Raw genomic sequence first — 23411 nt, forward strand, 5'->3', positions numbered from 1 at the left:
TCTCACCATGAAGAAATTCCTCCTAATGTCTAGTCTAAATCTGCCCCTCTCCAGTTTATATCCATTGTCCTTCGTCCTATTACTACAAACCTTTGTAAACAGTCCCTTCCCAGCTTTCTTGTAGCCCCTTCAGGTACTGGAAGGTCACTATAAGATCTCCTCTGAGCCTTTTTTCCAGGCTGAACAGTCCCAACTCTCTCAGCCTGTCCTCGTAGGGAAGGTGCTCCAGCCCTCTGATCATCTTTGTAGCCCTCCTCTGGACCTGTTCCAACAGCTCCATATCCTTCTTACATTGGAGATTCCAGAACTGGACCTGACAGTACTCCAGATGAATTCTCACAAGAGAGGAATAGAGGGGCAGAATTACCTCCCTTGACCTGCTGGCCACTCTTCTTTGGGTGCAGCCGGGGACACGGTTGGCCGCCTGGGCTGATGCGGCAGGCTGTGCTTTCAGGCACACAGACCACCCCTGACAGCCTGCCCTTGGCAATGCCCTGCGCACGGGGCACAGCTTTTGGGAGGTACCCTCTCCATCCCTAACGCCAGGTTTCCAAGGCTGCAGTGGAGGACAGACACATCATATACGTTTCACAAAACGCTGGGGCAGCGAGGACAGGGTGCTCCATCCACTGACCCACTGGGACGGGACCCTGGGACTCAGCCCCTCTGCAGGGACCGAACTGGGTCAGCCGCGCCAGCCCTAACCCCCCTGCGCGGGGACTTCTTCCCCAGCGGAGGGGATTTCTAGCTTCCCGTTGCCTCGTGCCCATTTTCCAGAGCGGGAGGAGGGATTTTCCCAGCCACGGGGCTCCCCGCGGGTCTCCGCCTTCTGCTCCCTCCCCTTATAGCGCGGCTGCCCCGGGGCTCCGCAGCCAGCGCCGCCCGCAGCCAGCGCCGACGGGACCCGCCGCGCAGTAAGTCCTTCGAGCCTCCCCTCCGTCCTGCCCAGCGCGGCGCTTTCCCCTTCCCCGTGGGGCTGGTGTCTCTCGCTTTTCCCGAGCCTCTGCCTCCCCGCGGGCTCACTTTGTTGCAAGGCAAGCGAACGCCAAGCCTCTCTGTTGTGTCTGAGAGAGGGGGGTTGGAAATAAGTGGAAGGTGTGAAAGGATGGATTCCTGGACGAAGCAACTGATTTCAGCCCCACCTTGTAATTAGCAGAATAGAGAATAACTCGAACTGCTGTTCCAGCAGCTGCGAGAAGTGCAGCGGTTCCAGACACGTCGCAGGGCTGGGGACCACAAGAATATGTGTCTGGCAATTGCATTTTGGCAGCTGGATCCGATTTCTGCTGCTCATCCCTCAAATGTCAGGGCATGAATGTAGGCTGTGAGCGGTGATTCCTGTTACGCCGGACTCCCCAAGCCCTTCTCCAAAGCCTGTTCATAGGTCTTGGGCACCAAAGCATCCTAAACCCAGATCAGGCACCAGGATCCAGATTCAGCATGATGCTTTCCACACGCTCCTCTTTGTTCAGAATGAAATGGTTTTCCCTCAGATCACAGGGAAATAATTGGATTATGACTCATTCAGCTCTACTGCTCTGGAAAAATGTAATTTCAGTGCCTTGATCCTGGATGGTCACAGGCAGCCTCCGTATCCTGCACGCTGCCAGGGTCACTGTGCCAACCTGGTGCACTTCTGCATTGCTGTTTTCCCCATTTTGTGACTATTTTTCCCCCAGTCATGGAAGTGCCACTGCCACTAGGACATGCCTTTTCCTAGAGTACAGAAGAGCCTGTTGAAATTTTCCCTTATCCTTGGGCAGCTTCCCCACATCCACTGTTTCGATTCCTCTGGTACAAATTTTCAATTAAGATCCTCGCTGTGTTTAATGTAGGACTACTTCTTGAGGCTGCTGCAAAGTAGGGAGATTTTTGAGTGGAGCATATGGCTTATCTAGAAGCCACGGTCCCTTGTCATCATACCCAAGTTCGGAGCAGAAAACCTGAAGACAGCGTCATTCTCCAAAGCCTTTAACTACCTGCCCCACCAAGGGACTTTGAGCCTTCCCAGTTCCAATTAGAGCCGATCAAATAGAAGCAGAGAGCTTTGAAAAACTGAAGTTTGGATTTGCTTTTGTCACCCGCTCTGTAAAAAGAGGCCTGGGAAGCCAAAGAATCTGAACGTGCCAGCAGACATGAGTGCTCCAGGAGCTCTAGGTCTAGCTCCCAGGGAATTTGTGTGTCTTCTTGGTCACTGTTAGCTCTAGCAATGAATTTTGGAAACCCCAGGCATGAATGCAGAATGTTCCTTTAGGAATAGTAATAGGAAAACAAAACCGTAGACAGCAGCATCTGTTTTCTCTTTCAGCAGCAGCAGTTTAAAATTATACTACCTAGATTTGAATTGAGAAGAAAAAGAAGCATATTATGCTGCATTTTCTCTACTTTTTCCCAATAACAATATTTATGTGTAATTTTCTCTTCTATTTTGCTCTTTGAAAAATTCTCACTAGCAACAGGAGACACTGGTTTACAGAACCATTTTCAGTTGTGCCTCAGTAATTTAGGGAAACAAATTCTCATTTGAAATGCCTCAGTAATTTAGGGAAACAAATTCTCATTTGAAAATGACGAAGGCACTGTGTAGCAATATCTATGCTGTTCTCAAGTCCAGTGACAACATGGTTTAAAGTACCCCATGCTAGGTGAGGTGCCTTGGAATCTTCTGCCTGGTTTGCCACTGCCATTCTCCTGGGTCCGTTGAATCCCCCATCATCCCCAGCCCTATGGAGATGCCCAGCACTGCTGAGGTACATGAATTTGGGTCCACTGGGGATGCTCTGCTCCTGCTTGACTTCTTTACCAGAGACATAGGTTTTGTTTCCCCCTCAGTTTTGACCCCATTAGGACCAGAGGCTGGCCACTAGCAGGATGGTGCTGGAGTTCATGGGATGGTTGGTGTCCCATAGGAGTCCACAGGAAGGAGCATGGATTTGAGCAGCACAGTCAGATTTGAAGGTGGGAGCGTTGGTGGCCAAGTTCATCTATGAACTGTGATTTCCCAGGCAGAACCAAGTGGGTTCCCCCAGCTTCATTGTGTCTCCAATGAGTATCCAATCCAGCTAACAAAAATTGGTAGGAAAAACCCACCCCCTAGGAGGGCTTCCCAACTTGCAAATATTGGAGCTGCATCTCTGTAGACCCTTTGCTTTAGTTTATTCGTAGGTTATTTAGGTGTCATTGCATATCCTTAGGTACACTAAACTCATACTGGCCGTGCTGCTGTACTGCTTCAAAAGATGGTTTGATCCAGTGTGGTTTTTCTCATGTGGGCAGGAGTGACCCCGCTGCCATGGGGAACGAGGAGGGGAAAGAAAAAGCTGATGCAAATTCAGAGAACAAACTTCAGAAAATAACTGGATTTCTGAGAGGCTGTGGGAGAGTGGGGTATTTCCACTAATACGAGACATAAATCCTTGTGGCCTAGGATATCAGCAGGTTGGAGAGGACTAAAAATCCAAACAAATGCTTGCTCATACTGGCAACAGCTCAGGAAAAAGTGATCAAGAAAAAGATCAGCAAAAGTTTGAGAATAGGGGAAATTAGGAGATCTCTTCCCCCCGGGAGCTCTCTGACACAGCACGAGTCACCTCTCATGAATAAGGTCATTCCTAAGAATGCGGCATGAGAGTTGTTTCCTTCAGGGAGAAAACTGAGAAAATGGGAAGCCACCATGCCCAGAGTCTGTATTGCGTCCTTCTGTGTCATGGCTGCACTCCAGCTGTCTCCCTTGCCCTTACTGCCCATACCAGAAAGCCTCCAGCTCATGGGTGTGCAGTGTGATCAGCACCATGTGGAGAGCTCGCTGCGTCCCTCTCCAGCTGTGCCAACAGTCAACAGCACTGCAGTCCTCATGGTACCGGGCCTCTGTACAGGGCAGCAGAGGAAACCAGAACTGGATATACTATGTCAGAAATAATTGGAGCTAAAGAATCCACCACCACAAACTATAGTTCTACTTAATAAGAATGACGATCATGATGATGTAACAGTAAATTAGTAATAATAATGAGTTGGGATCTATGTCAAGTCTTGACATTAAATTGTAAAATTTGCTGAGATTTGAATTCAAGCTCTATGCCTGGGAATTGATTCAGTGTTTCCCAAATCGTTAACTGCTAAAATAATTAGGAGCCTGCTGCAGTTTCTATACATTTTGATTTGGGAGCTCCTGGCGTGTCCTGTCTGCTGTAGTGGGCAGGAGCAGGTGCTGGGGCAGGGGGAAAGGAGCAGCGCCTGCATGGGCATCTCCTGCCTGTGGCCTCCAGCTGTAGCCGGTACTACCTCCTTTTAGCTCAGTGTTTTTTATATAAATTGGGGGGTGTTTCTAAATTTCTTATAAGCATTTCTTACAGGAAGTACTTGGCCATTTAGTGATAAAAAGGAGAGATGGAGAGGGAGTTTTTGGTACCACTTGTCATAAGCAACCTAGGCTGCATTTCAAGGCAGAACTGAGAGCTGGGATTTACTAGCGTTCTCTGCTGGAGGTACAGTCATATGCCACAGTGGCAAACTGATAAATGCTAGGTGAGCATTCAAGTTGGCCGAATGTGAGTGAGCTTGGCAGCTATTGCATTAACAGCCTCACTCAGATGCTTAACTCCTTGGGTGTTTATTAGTTCAAGATGAAAAGCACACCCTGACATGCCAATATCATCAGCAGTTCTCATGCGGTTCTCTAATGGGCAGCCCTGAGCAGAAACACTGGAGTTGATTTTTTCTTCTAATTTGGCTGTAGGACACTCCTTAGGCCCATCAGGGCATAGGGGTGGGCTGCTGTTAGTGGCTCTGTGTGCTCCACAGAGGGACCACAAAGTCTCACGCAGGGTGCAGCCCCCAGCAGCATGCACTCAGCCTCCCAGGCATCACCAGATCCTGCACGCAACCCTGCAACTCTTTCAGAGCATTACCAGGGCAAAGTTCTACCAGCCTTTAAAAACTAAGCTTTTAACCAGCTCAGTTGTTCCTTTATGGATTCCTTTACGTGTAGTGTTGTTCCAATGGTTTTCAAAGATACATGACATTTATCTTAGTGTTGAAGAAGCAGCAAAACCATTTTGAAATCCACTTTTCTGATAGTCATTCATAAAAATAAAAGACTCTGACAGTCATCTTTGGCTATAGGAAAGGGAGAGGTACTTTCTCTGTTTAGAAACAAGAAAAAAAAAAAACAATAAATGCTCTGTTTGGAATAATAGGAGAGGGAGAAAGGAATCAGCTGGGTCTGTGCTTGAACAAACAGGAATGAAGAGATTTGGCAGAATTAATCCAAACATAGCATCATCATACTGGGAAATGCAGGCTAGGAAAACAGCCCTACAAAAAGTGGGAAAGTCCCAAGCACTTACAGAGAACCCCTGTTATGATGATATTTTTTGGAAATGAAAATGTATAGCTCTTTTCCACTGTTTTTAGGATTCTAGTGGGGCATCCTGACTAGAGTAGCCAGAGTGAACTGCACGGGGTTTTCCTCCCTCCCCAGTCGGTTTGCTAGGGGAAGAAGTAGGTGCATAGCTTCATCCTTGGCTCACTGGTGCTGGGCAGCTCTGCTGGTGGGGCCCCCTTTGCTTGCCCACACAAATGGCCCCGCAGCCCTGGGGAATGAGGGCATTGCTGTGCAGCGACCTGATGCCTCTTGGCAGCCACCACAGTCCCACTCAGCAGTAGCAGCACCTTAAGTTTAGATTCGCACTTTGTCCTGGGTCACAAAGCACTGGTTTAGCTGAAAGCCAGCCAGATCTTGCACGCTCACACCTTTTTCTCTCCTTCCTAAAGGAGTTTTCATCTTCACTGTGTCTTAAAAGCAATAGCATTACGAATTCTGAACGTGACCTGGAAATCACAGCACAGAGGAGGAAAGCTTTTCAGCGACACCAGACTCTAAGCACATTAACTTGATTTTCTGAAGCTTGCCAAGGTGCCAGGAGACAGCAGGAGGAATCACAATTAAAATGAAAAGCCACAGTATCCCAACCAGTTTGTCCAGAAATGAGTATCATGGTTTGTATCAGCATGATACATGTCAACAGCGTAAACTTAACAAGGGTATTTGAAGATCACCACATTGTGGCCTTATGGCTGAAGCCCAAATTCCTCCTTTATTTAACAGTCTAATTCCTCTCCCCTATGCAGTACAAATAAGCCAGAACTTATCTCACAGGTGTTCATAAAGAAGTATACTGGTCTCCCAGAAAGTCATTTTAAAAGTACATTATTAGAACAAGGACTGGAAACTATGAATCACTTTATTTATTTATAATAATTATGTAATTGCCATCATTATAAAAATATAATTATGCAAATAAATCTATAGCAATATATTAAATGATACCTGTAAAAAAATCTGAATGCAAATTCTAAAATTATGGTGTTACAATAACAAATTTGTATCGTTAGTTAAAAAACTTTCTATCACAGGAGCAAGCAGGAGTCTCAGTGGTGGAGCAGGACTGTGGCAGGATAACGTCTGTTTAAACAAGGCTAAACCACCCTTATGCTCTTGGCTTGTTCTTATTTCAGCCAGGTGAGAACTGTTCTTATGGCAGCAGCCCTGGTCACTGATTTCATTTAGCACCTTTGGGATAAGTTCCGTCTGCTTAATCCCTGCTGTCAGAACCTTCCCTCCTCCCACCACCCCATTTGACTAGCATTTCGTTCTGCATAAGCCACGTCATGCGCTACAGTCCCAGATTTCAACATAAACACATGGGACAATAATTGCTCCCAGGCGTTTGAAAACACCCTACAAGGTACAGTGAAGTTGCAACAAACTGTGCTGAAAGTACCTTGTGCAGGGATGCTGTAGTCACCCCGGGACTGTTTCGGAAGTGAGGTTACGTAGACTGTGAGTGGGTTTGAAGGGTCTGAACGCATCCCTGAGCTTGTGTCTGTCGCTGTAAGGAGGCAGGCAGCATGTAGAGTGTTGAAGTTGTGTTTTTGAATGGGATTTTTGGGCTTCAAGTGATAACTCTAGTAATGCTCCTATCAGGAGATACTGCTGTGCTTCCCGCATTCCCATCCTTTCAACCATATTTTTCCCATTTCTGATGTTTCTGAACTCTCATCCACCTTGTCAGGGACCTCTTCATAGTAAAGCTAAGAATTTTATTACTAAGTTCAATGAGGACACAGTTAAACAAGCAGAACTTTTGCTCAGTTGGACTGATTCCTCAGCAAAGGTTGCCACATACCTGGCTTGGTAGGCTCATCTCATTTTCATGCTGTGCTTGCAAACTCAGCATGCAAGAAGCTACGTGGGTACTTCCACAACCAGATCTGCAGCCAGATGAGCAGACATCAGCAAAAACAGATTCTGAGGAAGGGTATAATTGATCCCAGTGCCAGTACAGGAGTTTTGTGGTTGCTTTCAATAGGCACAGGACACTTCTCCCACCTACGCACAGTTTTTGTGTGCAGCATCCCATGGGGGAGCCCTGCTCTCCTCTATCTAGGCAGGATCAAGGTCTCAAACCAGGCTGTCTGAATGACTCTTAGAATCACTCATTGATTTTCAAGAAGTTATTTTTTAGACCAGAGAGCGGCTTCTATCTCTCAGTCACCTGAGGTGACGTTGCTCAGGAGCTCTCCTGCAGAGCTGTGCTCATACTAGACACGTGTAGCGCGCCCCACACTACCCACGCAGGGATGAGTCATCAGAGATATTTTCTTTTTAATGGGAATACACCTTGCCACATTGTGCCATGGTAGTTTTTATGCAAACTGTTGTAATCTGACCAATTCTTTCTGAAATTTACAGGCTAGAAGGAAATGATGAAAATGTTACCTTTTTTCCAAAGTGGTCCTACTGGAATACGCAATGGATCAGAGGGTTGCATTGGTGTAAACAGGCAGCTTGCAAACCCTTTGACATCAGTAGCTGAGCAAGTCCCGGCCTGTTCTGAACCTTCTGGGGACAAGTTCTGGTCCAGAGACCAGGAGAAGATGAGTAAAAGGCCAGAGACAGCCTGCAGAGCCTCACGTGCATCTTCCATCACAAGCAATGAGAGCTACACCTCTGCTGGGGACAGCCCTGAAAAGGCGAAGAAAGGAATAAAAGAAATCCTTACAGGTGCATTTAAGAAGATTAAAAAAAACAAGCCACCCAGTGGTAAGTGCTCCTCCTTGCCCCACCTCATAGGACACAGTTATCTCTAGAAGGGTAGCACAAGGTGGAGAATTGTCCTCTTGAGAAACAAGGGCATTGACAGATTCAAGGGACTTACCCAAGGAGTCTGGGGAAACATGGGCTGAGGGGGACATGACCTCAAGTCTTACTCCTTTGTTACCAACATCACACTCCTTGAGGAACCACCTGTTTGCAGGCTTTCTAACCAAAACAAAATTTATTTCTGCCTCTCATGGTGGCACAGAGATCTATGGGTGCGCAAGAAACCAAGGCATACCTCTCTGCTCTGTTCCTCCATGAAACCACTACCCTATGAAATCATCTCTTCCACCAGAGACTGCAGTGAGCACCATGCGTAGGCCTTTCCCAGGGGCTGATATCTGAACAAATAGATCCTCCAGTTGCAGGTACCATCCCTGCAGAGTGCTGAGAGAAGCAGAAAAATACCCGCTCAGAGAAACCCAGAACTGAAAAGAAAAGTGCCCCTTGGCACTCCCAAGGCTCACCTGCCACCTCAGATGATGTATCTCATTACCTGGTTCATAAACTTAGCAAGCTCTGCTTTAAAATAAGCTCATTTTTCAGTCTTACCTCATTTACTGGGGGGCTCTTCCTTAGTCTTACTGGTTTCAGTACAAATGATCTCATTTCCAGGCAATCCTTTACCTGTCTAATTGCCTTCTCTTTCTCCGTGTGTCAAATATTTTCCCTAAGTGATGGTTTTCCTTCTTGTCCTTGAATTTGCTCAGCTAAATGAGCTGAGTCTACTGAAAGCAGACCATTCATGCCTTTGTTCTTACTGCTGCATTGCCCCATTCCCAATGTCTTTTTTTGAAATAAAGCAATCATGATTGCAGAAATGAGACACCACCAATGCCTGGTACAATATGCTGCCATTTTCCTATCTCAGTTGAACATTCCTCACTGGGTACATCCTGGGGTCATATCTGACTTTTTTGCCATCATCTCACAGTAATGATTTACTAATTCTCCAGGCATCTGTCTTTCTCCTCCATCTCAAGCTGATTCACATCCCGCTTGCAGCAGAAAATTCTATTTGTTGCTAAGTAACTTTTGTTCTATTGAATCGGTATCTTATATTTGTGCTATTAAATTTCAACCCATCTACCATTCAAGTTATCCCATTGTCCCTGTATAATAGACCAAGCCCTCAGTTTCGGTAATGTCTCTGAACTTTGTGTAATCAGCAGACACTGGTAGGGCACTCCCATCGTTTGTGCCACAATCTCAAAGAAGAATATGAAGTAAGATGAGTTTCATGAATAATGTAACTTTCTCCACCCAAGGTTTTCCATACAGACCGTACACACCTAAAAACCCCTAATTTGTGAGTATTACTTCACCGGTTTAACTAATAATTTTCTAGATTGCACAGTATCGGGTAACTGGCTATAGTTCAGATAGGATAATTCAGTTGTATTTATCTTGACCGCTAAATGTATCCTCCAAAAACACGTCAGATTTTGCTAACCTGGTTCTAGAAAATCCATGTGGTGTTTCGTCTAGCACATTGTATTTAGCTGCATATTTCTGTCTACATTTTCTTCTAAAGCCATACTTCTTACTTGAGGCCATATTAATGGGAAGGGGAATAATAAATAAATAAATAAATAAATAAATAAATAATGAATAAATAATAAATAATAAATAAACCCCCCAAATCTAAATTTTTTAAATTATGAGTCCATATGAAACACACTGGTACTGGGTATCTAAATTTCCATTGTCCCAGTTAGATGCAGGCTAGAAATAATCTGATCTTTAAATAAAATGAAAGATTTTCGGTATGGTGAAGGAGACTAAAATCAAGCATTATAGAAAGACAAACATTTTTTAAAAAGTATTCCAGAGCCATTATTTTTTATATAATAGAATTTTAAAAATTCACTATCATCGGGTAAAGAAAGGCTTTTTCTTTTTTCTCCAGTCAAACAAATCATGGATCTCCTTGAAGAACAAAAGCTTTGCGATGCTGCTCAGCATCTTATTGTCCTGGAGAAGAGCCTGTCTAGCAAAAGTGAGGAGGGACTGAATGCCAGTCAGCAAGACATTGAGTGCGTCTATGAAGTTCTGAAGCACAAAGTCTTCAGCATCTTGAAAGACTCAATCCTTCTCGCAAGAACAAACCTAGAACTGCTGCAGCAGGCAGTAGAGGCACTGAAAGAGCAGGAGAAAGAAGATCAGAACTATGCATTAGAGAATCCACCTGACCAAAACAAGCCATTTAGACCTAGAAAATGGAAGGAGCTTTGGATGGCTACAGTAAAGGAGTCAGTGGAGACTCAAATGAAAGACACAAGTCGTACTCCTAAAACTGAGAACCTCTCTACAGTTGGCCAGAACCTCCTGCACATGGGGAAAACAATGAAAGAGGACTTGACAATAGTTGTAAAGTACATTAAACAGCTATATCCTCCTGAGTTTAGCGTTTTCAGCACATATGCAGTACTCTATCACAATTATTTTGCTGCCCAAGCAAAGAAAAATGCTGAGTCTCAACTAGAAGACAAGGATATTTACCTTCTCCTCTCCTGGGTACACAACATTTATCCAAAGTAAGTGAAGCTTTTACACATCTTTATTGCTGGTGATCAGCATAGGTTCACTGTCTGCAAAACCAGACATTTGCTCGGTGTATGAATCAATATCACTGCAATGGAGTCTAGTCTGTGGCTAGGTTTTGGTGTCACTGGTGTTGTGCAGATGTACAGCAGCTGGCCAGGAGAGTTGGAAAGGGACGCACTCAAGGCTGCTAGTCTGTAAGACAAGGGTTGACCCCACCCACAGACACACAGGTGTTTATGGCTTCACTTACGGAGTAAATTGGGCAGGTTTGTTGCCCCGATCTCTATTCCAGTTGCAGACCTGAACTCATTCTTGGAAAATTTGGAAATTTCAGCCCTCTGGACCAGAGGGCAGCCAATAAATAGAAAAAAAACTGTGGTGCTTTTATCCTGAGCATGGAGGATATTGCTGAGGCATTGCCCACAGACTGTGCTCTCCTCAGTGTTAGGAGACCAAAGAATGGATTCCTGTGAGAGGACATTATCAGCCAAAGGTTGACCTTCATTATCACAAGCCCTGTATGTTATAGAACCCAAAATATTCGTTGTTGTGGCTTACAGTACTGATGGATAATTGAGGGTTCTCAATTCTTAGGTGAAAACCAGTAAATACACCAGCAGTGTTTCTTCCACTGCTGTAAAGCCATCCAACCTTCACCTCCGCTTTTTCTTTCTGTTGTTTCACTGACAGAGTATAATGAGTCAGTGTTGGTCCTGGAAGCTTTCCAGGGTCAGTGCTGTGCTCTCAATCAGGATATTCAGGCCTGAACCAGCATGTGTTTGGAAATCAGTAGCTGCAAGGAGCAGGGCTCAGCCAGAGCTGGGGACCGCATTGGCTAGGGCAGCAGCTGCTTTGCAGGGTGTTCCCAGGAGCCACATCTAGGGGTCTGCTGAGGGAGCACCTCTCTTCATGGATGGCAGTGACAGGAGCAGTGAGGAGGAGCAGGAGGTTTGCACAAAAGCTTGGCCCTAGCTTCCAGCATCATATCAGAAACAGCCCATGTGTGGGAAGCACAGCGGTGTACCCCCATGGTGCTGGGTGATGTGCAAACACAGGACTTGGATGATGTTCAGCATTATTCTCTGCAGCCCAGAGGGAGAGGCTGCTTCCAAATCAGTCCCACCCCCACCCAAGTTCTGGCCTAAGCCCCCACAGCTGGCCAGGTCCTTTCCCTCGAAGCTGATCAGGAGCTCCAGGCTTTGCCAGCATGCGGTGGGGATGTGACAACAAGGAATGAAACTGCCTGCTCCATTCATAGCTAGCCACAAAAATGCCAGCTTCTCATCTGATCTTCTCTCTATACTGAGGGAGAGAGGCTGTGTCCTGGGACTAGCCCCTCCTGTTGCTCTGGGTCCTCCATACCCAGAACAGTAGCTGGTGCTCAGAAGGTTGGCAGAAAATGACTCGATTCTCTGGGGTTGCTCAGGATCCCACACTCACTGGTCTCAACATATTCAGCTCCTCAAAGTCCTGACTGGACTAAGGACAATGCATATTCCAATCTGTTTTTTTCACTGATATCCTCAAAAGAGTTTTAGTAATTTGCATCAACAGCTGTCATGAATTACACTGCCCTTGGAGAATGTGATTGTTTGGCTTTTTCATTCCAGAGATATGAGGAAAGATCATGCTTTAGCAGAGGAGTTGGAAAAAGTTAAACTTGGAAGCCTTTTGCCATCAGATCTGATCAAAAAGCTTGAAAATAAATACCTTGACAATGAAGAGGTGAGAATCTGTTCAGACCCTCCTCTTCCCATTACTGCTTCTCTATGACTTCTTGGAGGAGCTCTGACTTGTTCTGCATGCACACTTGTCAACTATGAGTCACATACACTTCTAGAGAGAAGCAAAAACAAGAACGCTTTTGTTTGTTTCTGGACACAAGTCGGCTTTCTGCTAGATGAGACTTTCAGAGCAAACTTCTGGTTAGCCCTAGGAGCCATCAGAAGAGAGTTGCTTTGTTGTTGCAAACCTCACGGTAGGAAGGCGGGAAAAAATCCAACGAAAATTCTTTATGAGTAACTTTCCAGTTGTCTGTTAAATTCCCAGAGGGACTTAGGCTCCCTCTGTCAGATGTTGGATTCAGAATTACTTCTGAAGCAATACCAAACCTTCTATGAGTGCAAAGCATGAAGGTCTGGTCTTCAAAACTCTGGTCTTTGATGGACAGTCACCTGCTCCACAGAAAATAACAGTTGGTCTGGTTTTTGGATCACTCTTTCCTTAATAGAAACAAGAAGCAACCTTTACGCTACTCCCATAGCTTAGTGCTTTTGGCAGTTTGGCCTGGAATTCTGGGAAAATGGGAAGACAAATTCCAGATATAGCTGTAACCTGTGATGGTTTGCAGATGGGAGAGGTGGGTGTGAGGGCTGCAAAGCACATGAATGATTCACTTGGTCATCAAAGATAGTTGCCAGCCACTGTACAGACCATTTCCAAAGCCCTGCTGCACAGTGTGCTTGCCAGAGGGGTCAGAGCAGAGAAAAACGGAGAACATCTTGTTTCACTCTCTAGTGCTTCTAAGACGTCAGAAGTGGTCATGAAAAGGATTGCAAAACGAGGCCCAGAGGGTAGCACTGACCGTGACACAGAGGCGATGCGTGGCTGGGGGAATTTGGGCTCTGGCACACATAGCTGCCTGCGACCTTCCTACCCACCACTCCCCTCTCCTGCCTTCAAGATTGCCAGTGACGTTGTGGGAAGGGACGTAGATCTTGATCTTGATTCCTACCCCAAAATATTCAACGCACTGTTGCATTGGATATTGTGAGGGGATTATCCTTGTGGCTGTGAAGCTGTGGATAAGGCATCTGATAACAAAAAGCCTTTATTTCTCAGCCAGTGCTGAGGGGAAAGTTTGCTCAGTCATACAAATAGTGGGTGGGCAGGTAAAACTTGGATAAGGGAGGAGCTGCTACATCTATTTTGTGGTAAATGCTGTTGTTCTTCCTTCCCTAAAGGCTACTATCAAAAATTCGCTGAGCAAATGTTTAGATAAAGAAATACAAAGATGGAAAGAAGACAAAGAACCAGAGAAACTAAATGGACATTTTGAGAGTGAACTACTAGGAATATTTGTTATTCAGGTAATACAGATATATATGAAAAATAAACAATTTCACCCTGCACATGTTTAGGATTTGAAACTAACAATAGTCAATGCAGGAGAGCAAAATGCCAAGTTGCTTGTCTAGGGTTGTAGCAGAGGTGGACGGCATGAGGGACGCCAAGCACTTGATCTGCCATGGTCCTGATCTGGCATTTACTGGACACAAACTTCTATAGACAAAATTAGCAGGAAAGCTGCCTTTGTTTCTCCCTGTTCAGTCTCTTCTGCACCCCCGGCCAAAGTTAAGCCATTAAACGTTTGATAACCTAACGGTGGAGAGACAAGAAACAGGTTTAGCTGGGCGAGGAAGCAGCGCTGTGCTGTGGCCCTGCCGGCTCCCAGGGAGGCTGTCATGGGCAGAGCTGCTCCGAGTGCTCATGCCCTTTCCCCAAGCTCAATGTTCTCCCTCTTCTGGCTGCAGATGATTAGCAGTTTATTTTTTAAAAAAACAAACCTTTCACATGTTGAGGTTGTTGTGCTTAATTTTTTTTTTAATGCAATCATATGACATTTGGTGAAAAAAAGCAAAAACCCATATCACTTTCTGCAATTTCTCAGCTGTTTTGTAGATTTTCTTTAATGCTTCATTCTTTTTCACTTCTCTCCCTATTTGAAAATGGAGTTCAAAGTTGGCTTGAACCCACCAAATAAGTGTTGCTGCTCTGCATGGTCCCTGCCTCAGTCCCAGGGAAGGGTGCAGGAGACCTGGGCACAGTTACTGCAGTGAAGGATCTGTAGCATTTTTAACCAGCAAACCTGGCCTTGTTGGAGCAGATAGTATTTTAAATTGATCTTGTTTTTTTCATTTGTTAGAGTATCTACAGTGGGCAGAAGCGAGCCAAGGACATCAGTGCGGCAGTGGGCGAGGAGCTGTCGCATCGCCTGTCGAAGGAGCTGCATGCCTTCCTGAAAAGGTGCGGTATGGCAGCATTGGGCAGCAGGGCTGGCAGAACTGCCCGGGCCGTGCACTCATCTACCTCTCTTCTTTTATCTCCCCTCCAGCTACAAGGATGCTTTTGAAGACTTTAAGGAGAAGGGCAAGAAGCACAGATACTACAAGCCCATACTTATCGCAAATATTAACAACTGCTGGAATTTTAGGTAGGAGTCCAAAAGAAAAGGCTTTGCTCTTTCCTCTACAGATGAAGGCCCATCTCCCTGCAGAGGAAGGTTTGGACACCTCTGAATTTCTGTATATCTCTTTTGAGAACAGATTATTCTCACCCTGCTGATATTTCCTTGCAGAGACTACACAGAGAAGAACATGGCAGAGAAGGATGAGAATAAAGCCAGTATCCTCAGCACTCTTAGTGATGTTGAAAACAGTGGTTTTGACGTGCTGCTTCAACCGCTGTTTGCACAGCTGAAGGTATCCACACCCCATACCCTCCAGCCCTATGACTCAGCCTGTGCCAGTGCCTGGCATGTTCTCCCACTGTGCTATCGCTTGCTCAAATCTCTGCCTTAAATGCAGCAAAGTTCAGAAGGGCTGTGGAGCAGGTCACCTCTTGGCATCAGTCAGAAAACTCCTGATTGCCTCTCCTTGAACTTGTCCTCAAGCCTGCAGGGAAAATTGGCACAGCTACATAGGCATGCCTGTGCAAATGGACATGAAATGTGCTGATCATATCTCAGATAACTGCTGCAGGAGTCTCAGCCTGCGAGAGTTTACACTCCAAACTGTAGGAAGCAATCACAAATTACGTGAACTGCAATTACACAGCTTTTGGCTTCTTAAAGGTGACCTGGAAGGCACTTTTGGATTCTTTGTTTTTTTCCTCCCTTTTTTTATATATAATGCAAGCTTTTTAAGTTACACAGGAGTAACTTAAAAAGTGTGGTGGAGGGGAAGATGTAAGATTCAGGAATGTTCAGCCAGTCTCTCCTGCTTTCTCTGCAGGGCCTTTTGGAAGGCCTCTGACAGTGCAGGGGTGCTTTTCTTCATTTTCATGTTTATTTACTGTGGACAAGAAAAATTGTGATTGAAAACATCTTATAGTGATTCTTTTTCTTCCCTGATGGTTCCATAATCCTGGACAAGGTGGTGTGGACAAAGCATTAAAAATGTGGAAATTAAAAAAGCATCTCCGATATGAGCCTTTCAAGTCCTCAGTTTTCTTCATCACGAGGAACCAAGAAGAGGTTACAAACCCAATATAGCCCCCTCTTCCCCTCCCCTGTAAGTCATCATCACACATCTCTGCACAGGACTGCATGCTGCGCTGTCACTATGTAGGATACGGCACATATATAAATGCTAAATATGCATGTGCATAGAATTTGTTTTGAGGGAATTAAAACAGATTTTCCTTTTTTCAGCCAATCTTTAAGAAGTTTACAGAAAATAAGTGGGACTCCAGCAATGAAATTATGAATGAGATCATTAAAATAACCGGCAAACATATTTCTGACTTCCAGACCCTAAAGAACCCTTTCTACCATGTAAGTCAAAGAGAAATGTTGGAGGGGTTCTGGGATGCTAAGGCTGCTTTTTCAGCTCCGATACTCTGCAGCTGGAGTTGTCTTGACCATGTTAAGCTGGTGAGCTGACCTGGCATTAGAGAACCCTCTCAGGCAGTATTTCCATCAGTGTGCAGTTTACCCAGATTAGCTATATCAATCTTACTCCTCTTCAGAGAAGCTGTAGCTCTGCTGCAGTGTTTGCAGAGAAAACCACCCTTACTGCAGAGAAAGTGCCTTAAGGATCACCAAAATAGATCTTTATTTGCGTATGGATTTGATTTAGCAACCTTGAAACACAGATGCAATCACACAGTTCTGTCTCCTAGCTCCTTTGATTATCCTAAGAACTGGAGGAAATGGATGCAACTGGGACAAGTCCCAGATAACTGAGCCACAACCACATTTTCAGTGGTGCTGGTGTATACACGAAACATCACCATATAAAAAAATCTTTTATTTCCTGCCTTTGTCTTTTTAGTAGATTAAAGAAAAAATATGGTGTTTTGTGTATTAGAGAGAGGAACAGGAGGGGCAGCATGAATTCCTGTTTCTCTGAAGTACTGCTGCTTCTTCTCTAACATGTTACATCTTTTCTTCAACTCTTCCCAGAATGAAACAACATTTGGAAATTCCCACACCTCATTAGTTTTAGTATAAAGAAATTCTCGGCATCTAGGATGTCATATAGCCAGTCATGGCGAGGCTGACAGCCAGCACCATTCCTCCCATGCAATCAGCAGTAGGCATTTGATGGGATATGTCTTACAGCACCTAAGATGTTTTGTACCCAAGCAAAAATAGAGATGGATGATCTTCCCTCTCCTTCCCAACAGGCTATTATTGAGAAAATCCACACCCGTTTGGTTAAAGACTACATTGTGAGGCTGCTGAAGAGGAAAGTCAGCCTGAAAACTCCTGCACAACAACAAAACTTGGCCCAAAACATCTCCAAAAACGCTGCTGACCTGGAAGCCTTCTGCATCAGCAATGTACGTGAGTGCTCACTGCATCTGAAACAGCACAGGGCATGGGCTCACAGAAAAACAGGAAAATAAATTTTCTGAGATCTCTCATTAACCTTTCCAACTCAGTTTAATTTCCTGAAAGGCAGAACTAGGTTTCCTAGTGCTTGTGGGCAGGACGGCTCCCCTGCCACCAGTCTGCCCTAGCCTGAATGCAGAACAATGATTTCATCCTCCTTTGTCCTGTAGGCAGGAGTTTCCTTTTGAAGGTTTATATTAATAGGGTCAGACAATTTAGCTAATCATCTCCAGCTTTAGTACAATTTGCATGGAGTCTGAGTTTTGATTCTTCCCTCTCACCTTTGATTTCCCTCACTCTGCTGCTTTAAGGTCAGGCAGAGGCTGGAATGGGCAATGCGAGTTCTCTGGTACAGGACGGTTTCCTCCTTGAGAGGCATGGCTGAAACACCCCTCTCTGTCCTCTGAGATCACCTCCCACCTTTCTTGCCTCTAAATTTTAATAAATTAAAAGTTAAGCCGTACGTTGTCTGTTGCCGCCCCATGCACGTTTCACTGCAGAAGGAACAAGCCTGAGCATCACTCGGCATGGGCAGGAGACCAAGTAGCTGGTGCCTTGGGATATCCAATGGTCACAAAGCAGGTCCAGTCAGGGCTTTTACCTCAGTGGACAGAGAGTGGATTTTGACAATGCCTGGTGATATTAAAGGCAGGGTTATGTGCGGAGCTGGGAGAAGGCAGCACATGGCAGTGCATTAGCTGGACCATCAGACCTCGTACGCACGCCAGGCAACATAGAAACACAAGGGATGGAAAACATGATGAGGTTGTTGAGCAGAGAGAGTCTGTTGAGATGGATGTGGGAACCCTATACCACTTGTGTAAAAGGATTTACAACAACCACAGAACTAATTCAATTTCTCCAAGACTGGCTCAGGCAAAGTCTGGGATATAAGCATCACTAAAAACAATGAGACACCTAAAATCGCTGCCATGTACTTCAACTCTTCACCAGGAAACAGCCTCGGGAACTGGCTTGGTTACACCCCTGGTGAAACATAGCTCCTGGGCTGGCAGAGGTTTCCACCTCCACAATACCCTACTGACCACTTTCTTTTCTAGCAGGGATCTCAAGCCACGTGGCTGAATTCAGCTCTCCCCAAACTGGCTGAAATAATCCGACTTCAGGATTTAGGTGCTATTAAGATTGAGGTTGCAACACTCGCCACAACATACCCAGATATCCGGTAAGACATGCTGAAGCTGTTTTGCAAAAACCTATATGGAATTTTAATTGAGTGAGGAAACAGTCAAATAGGATCATAGATGAGGTTCATATAGCATGAGTCTATAGGAATGGGTTAGGGGATGCCTGCTGGGCGATCCCAGTGCCATTGGACAACAAAATAAGCCAATAAAAAGGGCCTATTTATGTGTTCCAAATTCTGGTTTGATTTTCTCCTTTGCCTTGGAGATTCCCTGCTCTGCCCTAGACCTCCTTGGTCAGTGCAGTGGTCCCGTGTAAGACTGCCGGATGACATCTGCTGGGGACCTGAGCACTGCTACAGTGTGGGGGATGCATCCTGGTGTAAGGAAGCCAATGCGCAGAGATCTATGGGAGGAGATAACACCTGCCTCTTTCTCTCGCACAGCAAAAGACACCTGGAAGCGTTCCTGTACATCAAAGCCAACTTGTCACGTGGTGAACTCAAAAGCATCCTGGGCTACTTGGCAGACAGCACAGCATCCACACTGCCCGGGGTGCCGCTCTTCTCCAACATAAACGTGTCGTAGGCCAAGGCACTCCTGGGCACCCTCCTTGTGCTGGACTGTAGGCTAAGCCAGGGATGGAGACAGTTCCATGGAGCGATGCACAGTGCACACTGCCACCTTTTCCTACGGAAAGTACCTTGTCCTAATACGGTGCTCAGTATCTCTATGGGAATCATGGTCCTCCATGCACAGCCAGGAAAACAGGGCATCAGTGGGAGGATCAGTCCTTACAAGGACTGGGGCTGCTCCCTGCAGCAGCCACAGTGCCCTCCAAGGTCTCCTTGGTGCCTCCACATTGTCTGTCTGGATGCTGTCCTGGTGTTCTGATCTCCATCTACCTCACAGGGTGCCATGAAGGACATGTTGCCGATTCCCCAGCTAGTCCAGACTGAGCAGACACCTCCTGTCTAGCTTTTTGTTTTCTAAGGAAACAGAGGGGGAAAATGAAGCCAAAATTTAGAGATGCTGGAAAAAATCCCATGTGAGCATGCTTGTACCCCATCTGCTTTCCTCTGAGCTGGGCAGGGGTGGCTGGGCAGGTTGGGCTGAAGGGAGAGGCACCAGGTTTCAGGTCAGCAGGAGCTGCCACTCAGCCATGCCAGGATTCCTGCAGTCCCGCTGCACTGCAGCATCCCAACATGCGGGGCTTGGAGTAGCTCTGGCTGCATGCTCTGCTCCATGCAGCAGTGTTGTCCAGGGTCATTGTGGTTTCCAACCCAGCCCTGGACAGCCTTGGCTGGCCTCACAGCAGCGGTCCAGCCAGGGCAGCGTATGCTTCCTTCACATTGGTGAGATAGGAGCACCCAGTGCTGCCAGGAGTCACCAGCCCACCTACAGTGACCCTGTCCAGGGCATCTGCACTGGAGTGACACCCCACTAACAGAGGATTAGGAGGAAACTGCCTATTGCAATGGATGATGTGGGCTAAGCCCTAGCATCTAGTAAAGCACTTTGGATATTGCTTAAGCCTTATTTGTCATGGAGACGACTTTTCCAGACCCTGCTGACATCATAAGCTTTGAATGGGTGGTGGAACTGGTGTCCAATACATTATACTGTATAGAGCATCCTGTACGTATCACCATTTCATTGCTTGCTCTTTCCACTTTTGCTTTGTGATAGATATGATGTGAAAACACAAATGGGTCTGTTGTGAAACTGTTTTGTTTTTACAGCCTAGTTTTTTTGGGAAGCGAATCGCTTGCCAAAACAGGTTTAGTTGAACACCTTTCCCTTCTGTTTTTCTCTGTTGCAACTTCTATATCAGGCTGAGGAAAGTCAATACGGAGGGAAAACACATAATGACTGTGCAAACCATATAATGTATTTATATACATATGCAGTATACCACTGGTGTATTTTTGCATCCAATTTTATTTTTTCTCAGTTAGAGATATTCATTTGCAATGTTTATATTTAAACACTATTCAAATATGCTAGAGAAGTGACTCATTTATTCTGTCTCTGGCTGTTTTTTACTGCATCGTCACATGTAGTCCTATGTACCCTTTTGGAAAGTGCCAATTCTTGCACTCCCAGCCTACTTTGCTAAATGTCACCCATTGGTTCCAGGTAGAGTGGGTCTTCCTGGACAACAGACAAGCTGGAAAAGCAGAGGCATCCTCTGTTTGTGTTGTATATTTGTCCTATAGCATGGCTTTTCTTGCTGCCTACAGCAAGGACTGTCATGTCCACCGTGTTTATGATACCATAACAAGGTCCAAAACATTGGACTTTAAGCACTACCACGGTCTCAATGTTGAATAATAAAAAGATATATATTTGACACACATCTGATCCTTAGTGCTTTGGCATCCTCCTTCCACCATCTTAGTTGACTCCTCCTGTTCATACTAGTCTCTAGCAGATGCAGCCCACCAGAATTTGGCCCCGGCTGGCTCTGCTGGCCCCCTTTTACCCTCCTAGCAGCTGCTATTAAACCTGTGGCTTTGCTGCTGTCTGTGATGAGACAGATGCAGGAGTCCTCCTCTGCCAACAGGTTAGGTGAAAATTTTGTACACTGGGTGGAAAACTGTGCTTTGGCTTCAGTCTGCTGCCTGGCCATGGGTAGTGGAAACCTCCTTCCATAAGCACATTCATGGTCTCACAAAACTTAATATATACATGTAATTTTACTACACATTATTTAAACACTCACCCCAGCAACAATTTAAAGGCAAATGCAGATATAACTTCTGACAGTGCTGAGCATTCATGACAACTGTCACCTATTGCGACACATATTCTTTCCCAATTAGTGAAAGGCCATGTTATTGCTATAAATGATTACATTTTGATTTAGAGACCTGTTGAGGACTTACAGAAATGCATCGTACAAGTGATTACACTGGTCTTTAAAAAAAAAGATTCCCACTAAGTCCGTGCTCAAAGGAAAATAGTGGATTTATTTATATAATTAGGTTGGGTAGGAGAAAATGGTTTTCATAAACGCTTCATAAGCCATATGGAACTGCATTGTGCAGTTCTTTTCATCCTGCTATAAAACTCCAGCTTTCAGCTCTAATGAGCTCAGGAAACATCTTTATTTATCTTCCTGTATGACTCAACATACACAATGGCATATTACACATGGTCAGGTACTTCCAGGAGGTTGCCCGAATGTCTTCTGATAACAGTGTTAGATTAATTCTGATAAACAGCACTCCTATAAATGAACTAAATAAAATTTTCTGAGGTCAGTGTGGCTGGATTTTCTTTATCATGCAACATCTGCTAATGTTGATGTCTACCTCTCCTTGGAGGCAGAGCAGGCCAAGACGAGAAAAAAAACCAAATCAGCTTCATAAAACAGTTAAGAAAGCCGGTTTCTGGGCACAGTTGCTGGAGTGTTGCCAGATTACTAAGCTGGTTGTCTTCAGTGCCACCAGGACACCAGCCTGCATCAGCCATCACTTTGGACACAGGCTGAGCTCGTACACATACACATACTCCTTGCTCCCTACCCATCCATCCCACCAGGCTCTTCCATCATTTGCCATTAGAGTGGTAATTTGCAGTGCAAAAGACAGAGGGACACAAAGCACAGAATACCTAAGGGTGGACCGAGGCATTTCGCTCTTCCTCTGCTCCTGCAGGAACTATCTGCTGCACGCCAAGTCCCTGGCGACACCACAAGACCTCTGCCTTTGCTGCAGGGGAGGCCAAAACCAGCCAGAGAGCTCCTGGACTCCTCCCAGGTGTGACCATGGTGAAAAAAAAAATCCAAAATCTTCTGCTCGAGCCTGCTAGGGAACTCTGGGGTATCCAGACCTGGAAATGAAAAGTTAACAAACTAGAATGCCTGAAATGCCTCCCCTTTGAGGCTGGTTGTTCTCATGAGGTTACTCTAAGACATGGCAGCACTGGACTAAAGGCCATAGGAATTATTGATGTGCTGATTTTAAGAGAGGTACTCTAGACCAAAGTGCTTTGGTAACTGTGCCTTTCCAAATTCAGCCCGCATCTCCAAGCGCGCAGTCATGGCTTCATTCACGTGCACAGTGACATACACAGGTGACACAGCTCCTTACCTGCTAATCAATGTAAAGCACAAGGAATACATGCAATTACATATTTACAAATGGCATGGCAGCAATTTGCTGATGTCCATTTGCAAATCTTGTATTTAATTTCACTGGTACGAATTTTCATAGGAGAAAACCTGGAAAACCCAGCCTAGTAGTAAGACACCATGAAGCCTGGCAATATGTGGAGCATCCCAAAGGAAAGGCAGTCCTGCTATGAGCTGAGACAGCAGAGCCTCCTTCTCCAGGAGAATTAGGGCACACCAGCTGGGGGTCCCACATCTTCCAGCACAGCTCTTGTGCCGCCCCATCACCTGCCTCCACTTTGCACAGCTCAGGTCAAAAGCTGGTGCCAGAGACCAAATGGACAGAAGTTAGCATCACTGAACGTCAGGAAGGAAGGATATTTTGGGAGCAGGTTGGAGGCTGGTAAGCCTGGGTGTGACACTAACAAGATCCTGCTTGCATAAAGCTTTGCCACACTGTAGATTAAAACCCATGGTTTTGCTGCCTTCCTGAATGACTCAAAAGAGGATGTGGCCATACCACCCACACCGATATCCTTGAAATACAAAATAGCTCTTCTGCAGCCACAACAATAGACATGGCAGCTACTGTTGGGGGACATCAAGAATTACTCATCGGTGCAGCGACCACAGGTTTCCCACTTAGCAAAGGTGCAACTCCACATTGCTGGGGAGGAGATGAATCTCACTTCCTAAAAGGGAACCAGAGAAAATGCGATGGAGCAGATGCACACACCAGGCTGTTCGGGTGGACATTACTAGGGGAAGGTTAATTGTTTTCTAAACCAAGACAAAGTTTTTTAAGGCTACTGAGAAGTAAAT

The 23411-nt window shown here is 45.6% G+C and overlaps 1 protein-coding gene across 2 annotated transcripts; it reads left to right on the forward strand.

Annotated features, from left to right (window-relative positions):
* Positions 1 to 773: 773 nt before the first annotated feature.
* On the forward strand, positions 774 to 20491 carry TNFAIP2 (TNF alpha induced protein 2). 2 transcript variants are annotated; one of them, XM_054068542.1, is made up of 12 exons: positions 774 to 914; positions 7757 to 8107; positions 10074 to 10701; positions 12322 to 12436; positions 13675 to 13800; positions 14637 to 14737; positions 14826 to 14924; positions 15069 to 15192; positions 16143 to 16265; positions 17120 to 17275; positions 18392 to 18513; positions 18919 to 20491. In XM_054068542.1, the coding sequence occupies exons 2-12, from the start codon at positions 7768 to 7770 to the stop codon at positions 19058 to 19060; spliced, it is 2076 nt and encodes a 691-aa protein (XP_053924517.1). In that variant the 5' UTR covers positions 774 to 914; positions 7757 to 7767; the 3' UTR covers positions 19061 to 20491. The 2 variants fall into 2 exon arrangements, with proteins under 2 accessions (XP_053924517.1, XP_053924518.1); XM_054068543.1 differs by lacking the exon at positions 774 to 914 and adding an exon at positions 6430 to 6523.
* The last annotated feature ends 2920 nt before the right edge of the window (positions 20492 to 23411 follow it).

The sequence above is a fragment of the Cuculus canorus genome, chromosome 5 (genome assembly GCF_017976375.1).
Source record: "Cuculus canorus isolate bCucCan1 chromosome 5, bCucCan1.pri, whole genome shotgun sequence".
NCBI lineage: Eukaryota > Metazoa > Chordata > Aves > Cuculiformes > Cuculidae > Cuculus > Cuculus canorus.

Excerpts from the sequence above, each read along its gene's own strand:
- TNFAIP2 (XM_054068542.1), top strand. The coding sequence starts at position 7,768 with ATGATGAAAATGTTACCTTTTTTCCAAAGTGGTCCTACTGGAATACGC. Across the intron at positions 13,801-14,636 it reads TAGGAATATTTGTTATTCAG|AGTATCTACAGTGGGCAGAA; the intron begins GTAATACAGATA and ends TTCATTTGTTAG. Across the intron at positions 15,193-16,142 it reads CGCTGTTTGCACAGCTGAAG|CCAATCTTTAAGAAGTTTAC; the intron begins GTATCCACACCC and ends TCCTTTTTTCAG.